Source organism: Sporothrix schenckii, assembly GCF_000961545.1.
Source record: "Sporothrix schenckii 1099-18 chromosome Unknown Cont38, whole genome shotgun sequence".
In the NCBI taxonomy this organism is placed as follows: Eukaryota; Fungi; Ascomycota; class Sordariomycetes; order Ophiostomatales; family Ophiostomataceae; genus Sporothrix; species Sporothrix schenckii.
Window position 1 is genome coordinate 3,125,892 of NW_015971139.1, and position 16,641 is coordinate 3,142,532.

At 57.2% G+C, this 16,641-nt stretch overlaps 9 protein-coding genes across 9 annotated transcripts; 4 read left to right on the forward strand and 5 right to left on the reverse strand.

Moving 5' to 3' along the window:
- Window positions 1-18: 18 nt before the first annotated feature.
- Window positions 19-1,192, reverse strand: SPSK_06378 (transaldolase; the record flags this gene model as incomplete). Its single annotated transcript, XM_016733084.1, has 2 exons — window positions 19-1,085; window positions 1,153-1,192. The coding sequence occupies 2 exons, from the start codon at window positions 1,190-1,192 to the stop codon at window positions 19-21; spliced, it is 1,107 nt and encodes a 368-aa protein (XP_016592743.1).
- A 1,286-nt stretch (window positions 1,193-2,478) lies between these two features.
- Window positions 2,479-3,951, reverse strand: SPSK_06262 (uncharacterized protein; the record flags this gene model as incomplete). The annotated part of the gene is made up of 1 exon (XM_016732968.1): window positions 2,479-3,951. The coding sequence occupies one exon, from the start codon at window positions 3,949-3,951 to the stop codon at window positions 2,479-2,481; it is 1,473 nt and encodes a 490-aa protein (XP_016592744.1).
- Window positions 3,952-4,352: 401 nt separating this feature from the next.
- On the reverse strand, window positions 4,353-5,399 carry SPSK_06441 (4-hydroxyphenylpyruvate dioxygenase; the record flags this gene model as incomplete). The annotated part of the gene is made up of 1 exon (XM_016733147.1): window positions 4,353-5,399. One exon carries the CDS (start codon window positions 5,397-5,399, stop codon window positions 4,353-4,355), a length of 1,047 nt encoding a protein of 348 aa, XP_016592745.1.
- A 509-nt stretch (window positions 5,400-5,908) lies between these two features.
- On the forward strand, window positions 5,909-6,722 carry SPSK_06551 (oxidoreductase, short-chain dehydrogenase/reductase family; the record flags this gene model as incomplete). Its single annotated transcript, XM_016733253.1, has 2 exons — window positions 5,909-6,164; window positions 6,232-6,722. The coding sequence occupies 2 exons, from the start codon at window positions 5,909-5,911 to the stop codon at window positions 6,720-6,722; spliced, it is 747 nt and encodes a 248-aa protein (XP_016592746.1).
- Window positions 6,723-7,006: 284 nt separating this feature from the next.
- Window positions 7,007-9,565, forward strand: SPSK_05956 (uncharacterized protein; the record flags this gene model as incomplete). The annotated part of the gene is made up of 1 exon (XM_016732664.1): window positions 7,007-9,565. The coding sequence occupies one exon, from the start codon at window positions 7,007-7,009 to the stop codon at window positions 9,563-9,565; it is 2,559 nt and encodes an 852-aa protein (XP_016592747.1).
- A 235-nt stretch (window positions 9,566-9,800) lies between these two features.
- On the reverse strand, window positions 9,801-10,985 carry SPSK_06373 (NamA; the record flags this gene model as incomplete). Its single annotated transcript, XM_016733079.1, has 2 exons — window positions 9,801-10,880; window positions 10,953-10,985. 2 exons carry the CDS (start codon window positions 10,983-10,985, stop codon window positions 9,801-9,803), a joined length of 1,113 nt encoding a protein of 370 aa, XP_016592748.1.
- A 372-nt stretch (window positions 10,986-11,357) lies between these two features.
- On the reverse strand, window positions 11,358-12,353 carry SPSK_06463 (quinate dehydrogenase; the record flags this gene model as incomplete). The annotated part of the gene is made up of 1 exon (XM_016733169.1): window positions 11,358-12,353. One exon carries the CDS (start codon window positions 12,351-12,353, stop codon window positions 11,358-11,360), a length of 996 nt encoding a protein of 331 aa, XP_016592749.1.
- A 400-nt stretch (window positions 12,354-12,753) lies between these two features.
- Window positions 12,754-13,878, forward strand: SPSK_06416 (quinate utilization oxidoreductase QutH; the record flags this gene model as incomplete). Its single annotated transcript, XM_016733122.1, has 1 exon — window positions 12,754-13,878. One exon carries the CDS (start codon window positions 12,754-12,756, stop codon window positions 13,876-13,878), a length of 1,125 nt encoding a protein of 374 aa, XP_016592750.1.
- Window positions 13,879-14,795: 917 nt separating this feature from the next.
- Window positions 14,796-16,577, forward strand: SPSK_06138 (sugar transporter; the record flags this gene model as incomplete). The annotated part of the gene is made up of 6 exons (XM_016732845.1): window positions 14,796-14,858; window positions 14,910-15,194; window positions 15,251-15,265; window positions 15,326-15,355; window positions 15,419-16,222; window positions 16,275-16,577. The coding sequence occupies 6 exons, from the start codon at window positions 14,796-14,798 to the stop codon at window positions 16,575-16,577; spliced, it is 1,500 nt and encodes a 499-aa protein (XP_016592751.1).
- Window positions 16,578-16,641: the final 64 nt, after the last annotated feature.

A 16,641-nucleotide genomic window follows, 5' to 3' on the forward strand; every position in this document is an offset into this window, starting at 1 on the left:
GGTCTCGTCGAACAATGCTTACAGAGCAGCCAGGGCCTTCTCAACCTTTTCCTTGCTGCGGTTCTCACCGCGTGTGAAGAGCTCCAGAGCGACCTCGAGGCGCTTCTTCGAAGTCGGGTCAGCGGCAATGGCGGCCTCGAGAGCCTTGCCGCCTTCGGCAAGGTAATCAATCTTAACAGCCTTGTCAAGCGTGAACTGTGGCTTGCCGTCCTCGCGGAGCGGGTCGATCGTCAGCAGCGATTGTAGACGCGCAGGCACGGCCGGCGAGCCGTCGCGGTACTGCAGAGCCGTCTTCGGTATGCCCTGACCAGGCTGCGTCGAGGCATCGTACGTGCGCGAGGCCAGCTCGTTGAGCACCGTGTGCGAGATGGTGACTGAGTGGCAGCCCATTTCGCTGGCAGCCAGGGCCTCTTCCGCCGAAATGATACTGGCGTTCTTGAGTAGAGGCTGCTCCTTGCCGGTTGCCTTGTAGAGGCGACGATAGACCTCGAGGATCTGCACCACACGAGGCGAGTTGGGGTGTTCCTTGGCAGGGTCCTTGACATTGGGCCACAGCTCATCAAGGAAGTCATGGGCGCGCGTGTCGTTGTAGTAGGGGCTGATGTAGAGGCAGCCGGCCTGGGAGCATGCAACAGCCTGAGGCACGCCAAAAAGCGCTGTGCCCAGAGTCTGGATGCCCTCGGCCTGCAAGATCTTAGCGGCATTGAGTGCAGGGCCGGTGCTGGGAATCTTGATGGCGAAGCGGTCGCGGCTGATGCCGGCGCGCTTGAACTCAGCATCGTGGAGACGGGCGTGCGACAGTGTGAACTCTGTGTCGTAAGCCTTGGATGGCAGTGTCTGCAGCAGTACGCGACCCGAAATCATGTCAATGTTCTTCTTGACCATCAGCACGGCCATGCGCGTGTAGATGGCCAGCCAGCCCGCATCCTTGAGCTCGGCGGCCGTCTGCTTGAGCAGTTCCGCGTTGGACTCGTCGCCGAGCTGGATGTCCACCCACAGCTGGTTGCTCGTCTGGTCGTGGAAACGGATCTTGGGCAGCATCGACTTGATGTAGTTGGGATCCATCCAGTCGACATCAACATTGACTAAGAATAGTCGGGAGTTAGTGGTACAGAAAAGCGCCAGTGTGTCAACATGTCACGAATAACTTACGTTCCTGCTCCAGCTTGTCTAGCCACGTGATAGAGGCCATTGTCGCGGTAGGGTCAAAATCGGGGTATGCTTCAGCCGTGTGTTCGAGTGGAGAGCCAGGGGGGTTGTTTGGAGGCAACCTGAACACGTCTAAATTTAAACGAGACGGCCGACTTCTTGTACGTCAACATGGCGACCTCAGAAACCAGAGGATCATGGCCCCGGAGCATGCTTGCCCTGCGTGGTAAAGGCAGTATATGGAGAAGCAGAAGTACCTGTGCAGACACATGGTCGCGTGGATTTGCCCTGCACAGCCAAATGCAGACAGAGACGCAGACAAAGATGGAGACGCGATGGTGACGAAACGAGCAAGAAGCTCACCATCGCAAAGAGACGGAGACACAACAAGCCCTGCACAGACACATGGCTTTTGTCTCTCTGCCGCAATGCTCGTGTCTGTCCCTGCACAGGTCGCCCCGTACAGATCGACGCAAATGGATGATGCACTCACCGCCCTGCACAAGCATTGTGGCCATTTTGGCGAGAGCGGTGACAACACACCATGTTGTCCTGCACAGGTCGACTCTTGGTATGCGTGTTTTCCCCAAATCGGCCTGCACAGGTCCACAGGGTGGAGTTAGCAAAAATGGATGACATTGGACAGTCCATTGCCGTGTGGGCATCGCCCTGTACAGGTCCACTGGAGACAAGACCGCCCGTGACTGGAAATGCCCCGGCTTATGACGCAGCTTGGCGCTAGTGCTGCTTCTCTAATATCTGATACCGCACGCCCCAGATGTACAGGCGACCAATGACGACTGCATGGCCACATTGCCATCATTGCACCTGCACATGGCTCCAGTCTGGCCGTGTTTGTCTTCGCCTTCCGGCACTCTACACCATGGACACATGTGGTCGTCGTAACATGCTTCTCCGGACCTTCCCCAACATGGCTTGGTGTCTGTTGGTGACCTGTCATGCCTTTTTGTTGCCCGTAGACAATTCGGCACGTGTGTCTCTGATTGCTTTTAATCAACCTTTTCTCAGCTCCGTATGGCCCCGGTAATGGCAACAAGCCCGGCTTATTCACTCGAAATTCAAAGACGTACTTATTTGTTTTGGTAAGCATGGCACAAGTCCTAGGACAATGGGTGCCAGGTCCTCATAGTACGTGTAGTTCTCGAGCAGTCATTTAAATGTGACAGATTATATTTCCCTATCGGTAACGAGGCTGTCCTTTCAGGATATCGACCCAGTTCATATCTAATGTCCACCAGTGACCATGGATGCCTCGTCTGCCCCGCCGCCGTCATTTCCAACGCCCTACTCGGCGCTTCGGATTTCTGTCTATAATTTTGCCTCCGTGGTCGTAACCTTGACATCGCTCGGATGGGGAGCTGGCAGTTTCGGCTCTGGCAAATTAAGCTCCCTGGCAACCCGGCGTGCGGCCCACAAACCGGTTACAAAGGCCAGCGACAATCCGCCGGTGTAACCCGTGTTGCTAAAGCCACCGGCATCGACGCCGGCGACATGCAAGCCGGGAATGCGGATCTTGTCGGCAGTCAGTGCGTGGCCCTCGGCGTCAATGGCGATGCCACCGTACGTAAAGGTGATGCTCGGCTGAACCTCCATGGCAAAGAACGGCCCGTCGCCGTCGACGAGGGCCGGGGGCGGAGCAGCACCATGCTTGGCACCTCCACCAACTGGGGCATCGAGCACAACAGTTTTGTCACCCAAACGCACGACGCGGTCGTAGTCGTCAATCGTGTGGCGCGCCTGGACGCCGTCGACGCCCCAGTTGTGCAGAATACCCACTAAACCATCGAGCGTGGGCGCGCTCTCGACGCGGCAGCCGTGCGCCTTGGCCTTTTGCAGTCGGTCAATGTCGCCAGCGTTGGGGAAGAGGGCACGGACGCAGTGCTGCAAGCGTGTCTTTTCGTTGAAGAGCAAAAAGCCGCGACGCTTTTCTTGGCGGGCCAGGTACTGGTTGATGATCTCGTCGCCGGTGGTCTCGTCAGCGAAGCGGCGGCCTGCCTCGTTGACCAGCAAGCAGTGTTTGCTCTGGTACTGCGCCAGCGGCAAATAATCTTTGGGGTCGACGTTCTCGGCGCGCAGGGGCGCTGCCAAGAGGTGGCCGTAGTAGGTGTCCATGCCGCGGCTGGTGCCGGCGCCCACACCCTCAGCCAGACGCAGTCCGTCACCCACGGACCCCTTGTTGGCGCGCACGAAAATGTTGTCGGCGCCGGGGCCGAGGTAGCGGGATGTCAGCGAGGGCGAGCCCTGGAAACCACCGGTTGCGAGAACGACCGTTTTGGCTGTGACGTTGTAAAGCCGGCCGCCACGAAGCACGACAGCCCCCGTGACGCGCGACCCAACCACACCGGGCGTCTCTTGGGCGAGTTTGACGACTGACGCGCCTGTCCAAATATGTGAGTTGTTGGACTCGATCCAGCCGCGCTGTATGCCCTGGAGAGCACCGATGGTTATGGGAAAGCCAATGCCAATGGTCATGATGCCGTCAAAGCGCGGCGCCGTCGGTACATTGTTGTCGCGCATCCACTGCACGGCCGGGAGGTAGTCGTCGAGAAACGCCTTTTGCAGCGTCGGGTCGCCGTATGGCACCCACGCACGCAGATTGTCGTAATTTCTGGGGGCCCAGAACATGCCGGCCGAGTAATTGGACGAGCCGCCGATGACATTCTGCTTTTCGACGACCAGCACCTTGGCGCCGGCGCGCGCAGCAAACGAGGCGCAAGTCAGGCCCGACATGCCACCTCCGCACACAAGAACGTCGACCGTCAAACTTTCCATGGTAGACATATTTTCGTGGCAATTCGGTAAATCGTGCCTTCATACTGAGTCACGAAATCAAGATCAAACAAGCAAACACCATCCTCAAAAGTTTTATCTTATTTGAAAGCTGTCCCTGTTTCGAAAACGGCACATTTTGGCAGACCGGCGATAAAAAAAAAGACCGGTCCTGCTGGACCAGTGGCGTTGTTTGATCAAGGCCTAGTCACTGACCAGCTTCCGGGAGATCATCCTTCCCTTCTCCTCGTTTGCGTCAGCGTGGACAGTGTCACTGGCCATGCACAGAAGGGACGCGACTGCAGAAGCCGTGCATCCCAACGTACGAGCATTGCCCCGTAATCAAGATCAGATGACTAAATGTCGGTATTGGAGAACATTGTCGTATGCCAATTCAAAAATAATGCCTACTATCATAGCCGTGAACCTTTTGAACCTTTATTCCCTCCCGTCTTGTTCAGCCCGCAATACTCCCGCACCCTGCGCCACGAGGCCATGCCCCGCCGCGCCCACTCGTCCGGCACCGAGGGCCGCGCATCCCAGTGGTCCGTGTGAAACACCTCCATGGACACCCAGCCGCTGTACCCCAGATCAAACACCGCCTTGGCCACTTCGAACACGGGCAGCGTACCCTCTCCGGGATAGACGCGGCGGTTGCGCGACTGCGTCATGTAGGCCGGCTGGGCGGGGTCGCGGCGGGGATACCCTGGCTGGTCGGCGTCCGCCGCATTGGCGTCGCTGAGCTGTAAGTAGGCAATATGCTGCGGCAGCAGCGTGTTTTTCATCTCCTTGAGACTCTGCTGCAGCGCGGCCATCCCGCCCGGCCGTACTGGATGCTGTTTATTGAGAGGATCGCCGGCGACGCGGGCAGCAATGTGAAATGTGTCGAGGCAGTGCTGGACATTCTCCAAGTCAACCTTCCGAAGCACCTCGTCAATCTGCTGCCATGTGTCAAGGTGGATGCCCCAGGCAGGTGCCTCGTAGCCCACGCGTAAGCCGCGCTTCTGTGCCAGCAGTCCCAAGCGGCGCATGTTGCTGGCCAGCGAGTCGACATTCGGTGAGAGGGAAGCAGGATCAAGAGGGTAGAGCGCCGATGTGATTTGAAAGATGCTGACGCGCAGAATGGCACAGAGGTCAAACCACAGCTCCGCCTCGACGAGGCGCTCTTCTACCATGGCGGCATCCTTTAGCCCGTCGTAGGCCCCAAACGGCTGCAGCACCACGAGCTGAAGGCCGAGCGTGTCGGCCTTCTTGCGGACATCGGCGGCGGCGGCGCGTAGCCGGGCAGGCCGTGTCGGCAGCGATCCAAACGCAGAAGAGGCATGTGCTTCCAAACATTCCATGGCGACCTCGACACCCTCGAAGCCGTGATGGCTGGCGGCCTCGAGCTTTCGGAGGATTGAGTGGCCCGCGGCCGACTTGCCGAGTGAGTTGGTCGCGACGGCGATTTGGATGGGCATTTTAACTCTGTTCCGTTTTTCCAGATTTCTTTGTGTTTTATTATTCCTTGTCGTCGTTGTTTTTTCTCTGAGCCCTAAATTGGTTTCCTATGTTGTCGTTTGCTTGGCATCAAGGCAGGCACTTTCAATCTAACTTCTTGCACTTACGAAATACTATTTCCGTTATTCTCTCCTTTGATCTTTCCTCACGTGTTACGTCTCATCCCCGTCAACGGAGTAATATTCCCGGTTTTTGGTCGCCATCGTCGACCAATGTAGACTGATCGGAATCCGGAGCCTAAATAAATAACCGTAGACTAAATGCTGGTACGCAGTCAGGGGACGAATAAATAACCGGAGATCAGCATGTGGGGAACTAGGGTGCATGGGGCAGGATGCTATGCGGTCGGTTCGCTTATTAGCCACTGTGTATAGAGTTGACGGGAACAATTTATCATGTCTACTTGTTCATATCGTCACTTTCATTGGTTTTTTTTTGCAATTTGATTTGTACACATACAGTGGCCACCATGCCTCTCTTGCCACACGCCAGCGCATCACGGGTGGTGATTGTCACAGGGGGTTCCCGCGGCTTCGGTGCTGCCATTGTGAACCGGTTTACGCGCGAAGGCTGCAAAGCTATTGTACTCGACCTAGAGGCGGGCGACGAGCACGACAATGTGCACTACCAAAAAGCAGACGTGACAATACGGGCGTCCTGGGAAGAGGCACTGGTCTTTGCTGAGACGACCTACGGCCGCCTCGACGTCGTTGTCAACAATGCGGGTGAGCCAGCGAGGAAACGTTCCAATACATAAAAACTAAAGTGTAACAACAAATCTCTGACCAACAGGAATCGCATATGACAACGCACTTATCCACACGAAGACAATGCAGGAGTACGACAAGACGTTTGACGTCAACGTGCGGCCCGTCTTTTTGAGCGCTCAAGTCATCGCTCCGTTCATGCTCCAACAAGGCCACGGCGTTTTTGTCAACATCACCAGCACCGGTTTCACTCGCCCGCGCGTGGGATTCGCTATTTACAATGCGTCCAAGGCGGCGGTGGCCATTGCCACCAAGACCATGGCATTGGAGTACGCGCCGACGATTCGTTTCAATGGCATTGCCCCCTCGGTGGGCAACACGGCTATGCTGCAGGCCAGCCTGGGCCAGAACGAAACAGAGCGCACCAAGAAACTCGAAAAATTGATGGCCCTGTTGCCGATGCAGCGACTGTGCGGACCGGACGACGTGGCCAACGCAGCGTGGTTTTTGGCCTCCGAGGAGAGCTCGTTTATCACGGGGACGATTTTAGACGTAGACGGTGGACGGGGGGTGTAACAGGGGAGTCGTTGAGTAGACAATAATGTTGATTCATTAGATTTTAGTACGCAATTACTTTCTTGAGTCAGTTCTCAATGTACGGGGTATTATGGAATAGGCATAGCAGAAATAAGAGAAAAAGAATAAATCATCAGCTGCCAAACACACCCAGTTAATAAAGTGGAGACCAAGACCGACCAGGTAGCCCCATCACTTATTAAGAAAATCCGGGGCATTCCCCCGCACGGCTCTTCTCTTCTCCTTTTCCTATGTTTTCCAATGCAGACACCACCCAACTCAACATGTCGTCAGTATCCTCAACCATCGGAAAGAGCAGCAGCCGCACCCGCCCGGCAGCGCTGACGGCCTGTGAGGCGTGTCGCAAGCTCAAGATGCGGTGCATCCGGCCCACAGAACAGGGCGCCGGTGAGCCCTGCGAGCGATGTCGACGAAACAAACGCGCCTGCACCATTCCCGAGACTCGGCCACTGGGACGGCGTCACGGCGCCACGGGTCGGTACCACGGCCTTGAGAAGGCCTACCGGCGCATGCAGACAGAGCTCAGAAAGGCACAGATGCGAGGGGAGATGCAGGGCGCCTCCGCAGTCGGCGCTGCAACTGTCGAGGCGGCCATCGAAGAGACACTGCAGGGCCTGCCAGGCTTGCCCGATATGGTTGATGTATCGGAGATCCCAGCTGTCCGGGATGTATCAGATTTTACGGACACCACAGAATTGGACGTATGTCACGTCACGGATGTGCCAACCATCACGGCCGTTCCAGGCGTGCCAATTGCGCCACCCGACACCCGGGACCGTCAAGAATCTGGCATCATGGCCGACATGCCGATCGACCTCGTCTCGCCCATACAAGCCGATCCCGAGCCCGACCCGGAGCCTATGAGTAATCCCTTGGCTCTGCTGGCCGACGCCTCGTCGGACGCGGCAAATGCACTCGTCGAGGCCACGGGCGACGTTGAAGACAATACAGACACCAGCATTCATTCCAGCATCGGCATTGGTCGCCGGATGCTGCGCCGGCCTGGCTACGTCTCGCTCGGCCTGCGCCTCAATCGCGACACGCTCGAGCAGGGCCTGGACGCGCTCTTTGCGCCGAAGCCCGCGGCTCGGTCACACGCCAACTACTTTAAGCGGCCGCAGCGGGCCCCGCTACGCGACGTCGGGCCCGACGTTGACCCGGTCGATTTGGGATTGGTGACGATGGACGAGGCCGCCACGCTCTTTCCTCTGTACTTTTCGCGCCTGCACCCCATTAACGGCATTTTGGATCCGCTCCTACACACACCCGCCTTTGTGCGCGCGCGCTCTGCCTTGCTGTTCACGTGGATCTTGGCCCTCACGGCCCAGTTTGACCACGGGCCGGCGTCGGCGGCGATTGCTAAGAGGCTGCGGCTGCACGGCGAGAAGCTGTCGCACCATGTGCATGCCTGCGGCCTGAAGAGCGTCGAAATTGTGCAGGGCTACTACATTTCGCTGCTGTCGGCCAACCCGGCGGCGACGCTGGCCGAGGAGTGCAGTTGGCTGTATACTATGTACGCGTTTGGCCTGGGATCGGAGCTGGGATTGGACCGCGAGGAAGAGTCGCCAGCACCGAAGGCAGCGGAGGCAATGGAGACGACGCATGCGGCCGAGTCCGATGGGGAACTGGCTGGCCGGTTGGCTCGTAACCGCCAGCGCACGTGGCTGCGGATCCTGCTGTGGGAACGCGCCAACTCGGCTGCCCGCGGCCGCATGCACAGCTTCCCCGAAACAGACCTGACGCTCAATGTCGACCGCTGGTGGCGCCACCCGCTGGCCCACCCGGCTGACAAGCACACTTGTGCGTTTATCCTGCTCCGACGAACACTGGCCGACCTGCAGCGTGACATTCGTCGGCAGGCATCCTCGTCCCACACGGACGCCCACTGGGTACGGAACCTCGTCGACACCACGTTGCAGCCGTGGCGCGAGGCGTGGCTGCCGCACGACGATGACGTGAGCAGTGATGTGGCCGACGCGTATCTGCTGCACGTCTTTTTGCACGGCCGTTTGTGGACGCTCTCGTTTGCGTTGCACCGGTCCATCAGCTGCGACCCCACGCAGCTGCACGCCATCCGCCATGACTGCTTCGAGGCGGCTGTGGGCTGCTGTGAGGCCGCCGTGCGTGACCTGCAGGCGCTCGGTGAGCCGTTGTACTGCATGCTGGCGCCGACGTGGGCCATGATATCGTATGCTAGCGTGCTGGCCCTGTCGCTGTTTCCGACGCTCTACGGCGGCAGCCGTCGAGGGACTTCTAGCAGTCCTGGCAATACTGGTCACGACAACGGCTACGCGGCTGCCGACACCACCTCTGCCGACAGCGAGTTGCTAGCTCTGGTTGGCCAGGTGGCCCTGCAACTAGAGCGGGCTGGCACCACTCCCTCCCACCGCTACGGCATCGCGGCTCTGATGGGCCACCACCTCGTGTCCATCCTGCGTACGCGCCTGCACACGCGCAGTCAGTCGGTGGAGCCAGTGCAGCAGCAGCCTCAGCAACTGCCCCACCCATCGCATCAGGTGCTGCAACTGCCCATGACAATGGCGCTGTGTGGCTATCAACACCAGCCACACCCGTCGCATCAGTATCCACAGATCGATATTGGCACCGCCGATATGGATAGCTGGTCCGGCAAGACGACTTTTTACGACGGCAGCCATGAAACCATTGCGGGCATGACACCATCCGCGGTTGATTCCAGCGCCTCGGTGTACAATCCGTTCTGGACAACAGCTGTCATGTCCACGGAGGGCGATCTCACAGGCGAAGGATTCGCGGACCGTTTCCGAGACATGTTTGGGCCGGGATACGGGGGCGTCTTTTGAGGCATCGTGCGTTGTTATGATTTTGTCGAAAGACTAGAGTATGAAATAAATAAAGTAAAAGGTTACCAAAATTGTAAAATTAAATAGAAATGGTGTTGGAATTAATTTAGTTTTAAAGGAGCATACTTGTAAAATTAACATAAAAATCATTCTGTGTTTATTTTATTTTTAACGGAACAAACCAAACACACAAAACTAGTATCTGGGATTTTTTACAGATTACCGTCTAACCTCCCTACAAGTTGCTGCTGATCCGCGTCTCGCCGCGCAGCACCTTTTGCACAAAGTGCGGATCCGCCCGCAGCGGGCGCCCCAGACCGCAAAGATCAATGTCGCCGCGCTCGACGGCTTCGGCCATGCGGAAGCCGTCACGCCAGCCGCCTGTGGTGCCAATGACGGCACGCGACAGCACCTTTTTCAATTCCTGCGCCCACTCGATAAAGTAGCTGCCGCGGAGTCGCTGCGAAGGGCGCGTGCCGAGCTCTGTCATAATGTTGCCGCGCCAGGCGGGCGACTCGTAGGTACCGCCAGAAATGTCAAAAAAGTCGACGCCGGCCTGCTCAAGCCACTTGGCGACGACGCACATTTCAGCAAAACTGGTGCCGCCCTCGATGAAATCGTGGCAGTTGAGCTTGGCGGCGATGACGAAGCGGTCAGATGGCAGTTTGGCCTGGATGGCCCGCACAATCTCGAGGACAAAGCGGGCGCGGTTTTCCAGGGTGCCGCCGTACTCATCCGTGCGCTTGTTAATAAGGGGAGACAAAAACTGGTTGATAATGTAGCCGTGGCTTGCATGTAAAATAATGCCGTCGGCACCGGCCTCGGCCAACACCGACGCGGCCCAGACGTAGCGCCGAATCAGATCCTGGATCTCGGCGTGCGTCAAGGGCGTGGGCTTGCCGTACGTCTTATCGAGGCACGGCCGCAGCTGCACGCTGGAAGACGACTTTGGGTGGGCATTTAAAAATTTCGGGACCTGGCGGCCGGGAAACTGCAGCTGGCCGAGAAACAGGGCGCCGCGCGACTTGGCTGCCTGCACGGCCGGCCGGAACGCCGCCACCGCGTCCCAGGGGTTGTTCATGTCAAGTATGGCGTTGTTGTAGTTTTCCAAATGCTCGCGGTGGATGGGAATGTTGCCCGTACAGATGAGACCGACGCCGCCGTCGGCCATCTCTTGGTAGAGTTCGGCATAGCGGGGCAGCGGCTTTCCACAGAGTTCAATGTTCTTGTCGTCGTACGTCGCTGCATATTCACTGAGCGGTGTGCGGTAGAGCCGGTTGGAGATGATCTTGCCCGAGAGCGGGAGGGTGATGGGCTGTGGATGTAGGTGTTAGTATGGAAAACAGTATGGAACAGATTCCATCAGTAAACATGAGGCGGGTCCTACCTGAGCCAACGGGGAAACATATGATGCAGACATGGTGTATGGCATGGATGGAATTTTGTGATTAGGTTTTCTTGGAGCAAGTAACTACCAACCAAGTCCGTCGGCTCCTTTCAAGTCCCCTTTCTATGTCGTCTTATGAGCCGCGCTTTCTGGTGATCTTTCTAAACGTTATTTTCGGGTCACATTTTCAACTCGCGCATCGCGCAGGTGCACCGTCCCTTTACTCCACACGCCACAATCGGTCCTTTGATTTGGATGCCGGTCCCACTGGCGTCGACGGTCGACAGAACCGGTCTTGCCCACCTGGATCTCCCCTCTTTCAAAATGATGTTACATCGAACAATGGCAGTAACAGTGTGTGGCTTATCTTCCTCAGTTCTATCAATCTAGTCAGGTTCGTTTTGTCTACAATTTTGCAGCCGGTGCACCCGGCATATTTTGCAACATTTTCCCACCGACGGTCTCCTCCACCACCGCCAGCACTTGTCGTACTGTCGCCTCAGTCACATCTTGCTCCAGCCACAGAATATTTTGCGCAATGCACACCCGCGCAACCACCTCTGTCCCTGAAATCACACGCCAGCCTTTGCCCGCTGCGGTAGTGTAGAGGGTGGTCTGCGGCGACGGCATGTAGCACATATCTACAAGCATACCCTGATCAGGTCGGCTCAGCACCGCATTGCACAGCGCCCGGCAGCGCAGTTCATCCTCTCCCTGGGGCGGCAGGTCCGGCACCGTGCCCACGATGATGCGCGGCGTCTCCAAGCGGGCCATTTCATGGAGGGAGGACACGTAGCGCAGACGTATCCCGGGCACCGACTTCTCAAACGATGTGATGAGATCGTCCACCTCCGATTTGAGCCGGTTGACCACGTAAATCTCGGACACACAGAACCACCGCCACAGCGCGTAGACGGCACTCCGCGCCGCACCACCAGCACCCAGCACCATGGCCGTGCGGCCCCGTGTAGTTGCTGGAGCATCCGGAAAGCGCGCCAGAACCGCCTCACGGATGCCGACACAGTCCGTGTTGGCACCAATCCACTTGCGACGGCCGCGGCCGTCTAGCCTGACGAAAGACGTGTTGACAGCACCAATGGCCCGGGCCTCGTCGGTCAGCTCGTCCAGCCGTGGGATAAAGGCCACCTTGTTCGGCATCGTGATGGAATTGCCCAAGCAGCGGTCGTCCTGTAGTTTTTCGGCGAAGCGATCGGCGTCCGTCGTCTGGCACAGCGAAAAATGCCAAGGTACATCGCGCGCCGCAAACATGAGGTTGTGCAGGCGCGGCGAGAGCGACTGGGCAATGTGGCCGCCAAAGATGTAAGCGTCGCGCGGTGTTGTTGCAAGATCCTCGCCCAGCGGCGAGCGGCCAAAGGCGTAGGATTGTTCGAGGATGTCCATCGTAATGTGAAGTGTCGTGTTGTTATGATGCCTTTGTTACTGTCGTGTTGTTATGATGCCTTTGTTACTGTCGTGTTGCTGTCTCGTTCACCTGTTGGCTACTTTTTGCCAATTGCTTGCTGTTGTTTGCTGGCGTGGCCTCCGCACTGATTACACCAACGGGAAATGGACGACTCCATTCCCCCCTCCCACCCCAGGCAAACCCCGGCCCTTTCTTTAAAAGTCCGAACCACAATTTCCGGCTGCGGACCGTAAGCAAGTGGATACAATGCCAAAGAGGCCGCATGCGGAGGCCCTGAGCGGCCTTGAAATACCGACAATGGCCGCACTGTATCGACTTTATTCTTGTCCGTCTCCCCATCTCTGCATTTACTGCATGCCAAGGCACACCTTGCTCACCATGACGTCAAACCCCAAAGCTACCGTCGTCCTCGTCGGCGGCGGCACCATTGCGCCCCTGCACGCCCAGTACCTCCAGTCCTCTCCCAACTGCGAACTCGTTGCAATTATCGACCCCTTCCCGCCCGGCGAGCGACTGGCCAAGACGCTGGGCGTGCCGCACTATGCATCGGTCGGTGACCTCCTGACGGCGTCTGCTACACAACCGGACGCATACATTGTCTGTGTCCCATCCAACCTGCACGTCAGCGTGGCCAGTGACATCCTCACCAAGGCCACACCCAAGGCAATGCTGGTCGAGAAGCCACTCGCTACAGACTCTGCCTCTGCTGCCTCCCTTCTGGAAAAGGCACGCCTAGCCAACTGTCGCATTCTTGTCGGCCACCACCGCCGCTTCCATCCAGCCATGACCAGCGCCCGGGAAACCATTGAGGCGGGGCGTATTGGGCGGATCACAGCTGTGTCGGCCCTGTGGACGGCCAAAAAGAGCGACGACTATTTCCAGGTGGCCGGTGCGGGCTGGCGATTGCAGCGATCGGCCGGCGGCGGGCCTGTGTGGACCAACATGGTGCATGACATTGACGCACTGCACTACCTGACGGGGTCACGAGTCGTGCAAATCTGGGCCATCCCCACGCGGCGCGAGCGTGAAGATGTCGGTCAGACGGTAGAAGAGGGCGCCGCCGTTATGGCACGGTTTTCTGATGGCACCGTGGCTACCTTTGTCATCTGCGACAACACGCCGAGCCCCTTTGGCTGGGAGTCCGCCTCGGGGGACAACCCCAGCTACATGCCCACGTCTGTACAGGTGGACACGTACCGAATAATGGGTACGCGCGGCTCGCTCAGCGTCCCTGACAACGTTCTGTGGAACTACGACGCTGCAATTGCCGCCGGCAAACCCGCAAATAATATTGGCTGGAACTTGCCCATGACGCGCGAGCCACTAGCGGTCCCCGAGGGCATTCCCTTCCAGCAGCAGGCCGAGCACCTCGCCCGAGTTGTCCGCGGCCTCGAAGTCCCCAGATGTTCCGGCGAAGACGGTCTCGCCGCTGTGCAGGTGTGCGAGGCTATTTTGCTGGCCCTCGAGGCTGGCAACGGTGTGCCGGTATCTCTACCTGCGTAAGGAACGATGAAGAGCTGGCTTTAAAGGTAGGACTGACTAACTGAATAAATAAATAAGAACTGAGGTTGGCCTTGTGTCGGTACTTTGTGGAACTGATTTAAGTTTGGTGCGGTGCGGATCAGTTGCCTGTTGTTAGTATTCTCCTTATGTTAGCCGATTGCTAGAGCCGATGGCATGGTACTGTTTCTACCGTGCACACCTGATCCAAACTCCGTATATGGTGCCGTAGAGTGCGTCGTACGCGACTTAGATATCCTGCGCTACGTAATAAAGCATACTGCCTTTTCAAAAGTCGCAGTATTGGAATGCATGGTGGTTGCCAACGCGGCCTTTCAATTCCAGCAATGACTTATCAATGCCCAGATGCGCAAGCGGAGGCACTTCCCCTAAGTGTCTTTCTTTGGATGGCCTTTTCTTCTTGTTTCTTGGAGCTTCACAGTTATTGGTGCCCTTTGTCATTTCTTCTGCTAATTCCCTTCTCTCCTGCTTACTTCCACGCCTGACCCCATCAGTCTCTCGCGCCTTCTTCATTGGGTTTACCCCGGATTTTAACCCCATACCCAGCATCCGAGATTTGCGGGGTTAAGGCGACAGAGTGGCAGGATTTGTTTCGCACATTCGGCTCCGGTCAATTCAAAAAATCCCCGGCAGCAGAGATCGGCGTCTCAGCCCCCCGCGGAGGGTTCCTTGCGGTCCTTGATACGAGGTTCCGTGTTGACTATGTCTCGATTTTGTTCCTGGACATCACGAAAATATATAAAGGGGTCGTCTAAGATCCGAGAGATCGGCAATACGAGTGACAGCTGTCGTGTTGTTCTTTGTCACATTCTACGCATTTATTTGTTTCACTCCGATCTACCTCCGCACTGCATTTTCGTCGATTCGTTTAGTGAGGCGATCTGTCATCCATTATCACCATGTTTGACGTGTTCCTCCAGGGTAAGCGGTTGCGCTGGCTCGCGCGGATCTGCTGCTCTGTGGTATGTACATTTCCGCTCCTTTTTTGTCTGACATGGCTGACCACTGTCTAGTCCTTTTTCATTGAGGGTTACCAGGCTGGCATTCTCGGTGGCGTCCAGGACACTTCGCAGTACCTCGATGCCATCGACAACCCGACCGGCACCTATGTTATTCCGATGATTGCTTCGTCCTACACTCTGGCAGCGGCGGTCATGTCGGTCGTGGTAGTCGTGGTGGGCATGCCGCTGGGCCGGCGCAACTCGATCATGCTGGGCAACATTTTGATTATCTTCGGCGGCATCATCCAAGCGGCGACTTTCTCTGTGGCCCAGATCATTGTTGCACGTGTCATTTGTGTAAGCAAACCACCTCTTTGTGATACTTATTTGGGAACAAATCTGACAAAATGTAGGGTTTCGGCATCGGCGTAAGACGGCTCCTGTTTCAGCATGGTTCCTCTTTTCGTTGCTAACCCTCTTCCCTCTAGTTGATCACCTGCAACGTGGCTATGTACATGGTTAGTATTCCGTGTCCTACTTTTGATCTTGTCTGAATAACGGCTCACACCTGGCTGTGGCAGTCCGAGATGAGCATTCATGCCCGCGAGAGAGGACCCGAGGTGGCCATCAACTGCGCGTCGCTGCTCGCCGGTGTGGCCATTTCGTACTGGGTCGACTTTGGCTTTACGCAAATGACGACGCAGTTTTCATGGCGCTTCCCCATTGGCCTGCAGTCCCTGTGGGCCATTGTTCCCGCGGTTGGTATCTTTTTCTGCCCGGACACGCCCCGCTGGTATTACGCCAAGGGCCGCGAGGTTGAGGGCGACACCACGCTGGCACGGCTGCACGGTGTCTATGACCCCAGCACGCGCCTCGCAGAAGACGACGAGCGGGTCATCCAACAGATCAAGGCAGAGATTATGCAGAGCATTCAGCTCGAGGCCGAGCAGGAAAACAAGCTCAGCTGGATTAGTCTGGTGTGGGATAACACGCCGCTGCGCGTGGGACGGCGCGTTCGCATTTCATTCATTATTCTGTCGATCCAGCAGATGATGGGCATCGATATTATGGTCTATTACATGACGCTAACCTTCACGGGCATCGGCTTGTCCGCGTTCTTGTCGTCCCTCCTCGCGGCAGTGTGTCTGACGGTGCAGTTTGGCGGCGCCCTGCTATGTATCCCCACGATTGAGCGCATGGGCCGGCGCAACATTATGCTCTTGACGTCGTCTGCACAGAGTATCTGCATGCTCATATTTGTCGTGCTTCTTGGCCTGCCCAACAAGACAGACGCCACGCAGTGGGCCGCAGCGGCGATCTTATTTCCATACGTCTTTTTCTACGGCTGGGGCTGGGTCACTTGCCCGTGGCTTTACGGTCCAGAGGTAGGACGACTCGCAAACTCCCACACAAACCGACCATCACTAACGCGGCCAGATTGCCCCCCTCAAGTACCGTCACGTCGGCGCCGCGGCCGGACTATTCGGCGAGTGGCTGTTTACGTTTGTCACGGTCTTTGCCGGTGGCATCGGCATCCAGACCATCGGCTGGAAGATTTGGATCTGGCCGCTCGTCTTCAACTTTGTCGGCGTGGCATTTGTCTATTTCATGTGCCCGGATCCCACCGGCAAGACGCTCGAGGAGGTCGATGCCTTGTTTGTCAAGGATGTCAATTTGGTCAACCGACTGCCGCATGGTGTGGAGGGGAAATCCAGCGTCCAGGAGGTTGAAGAGGCTTGAGTGCGGTGGAACGAATGCGTGTTAACGGTCGCATAATCGAGCCATCGTTGATGGTCCAGCTTAT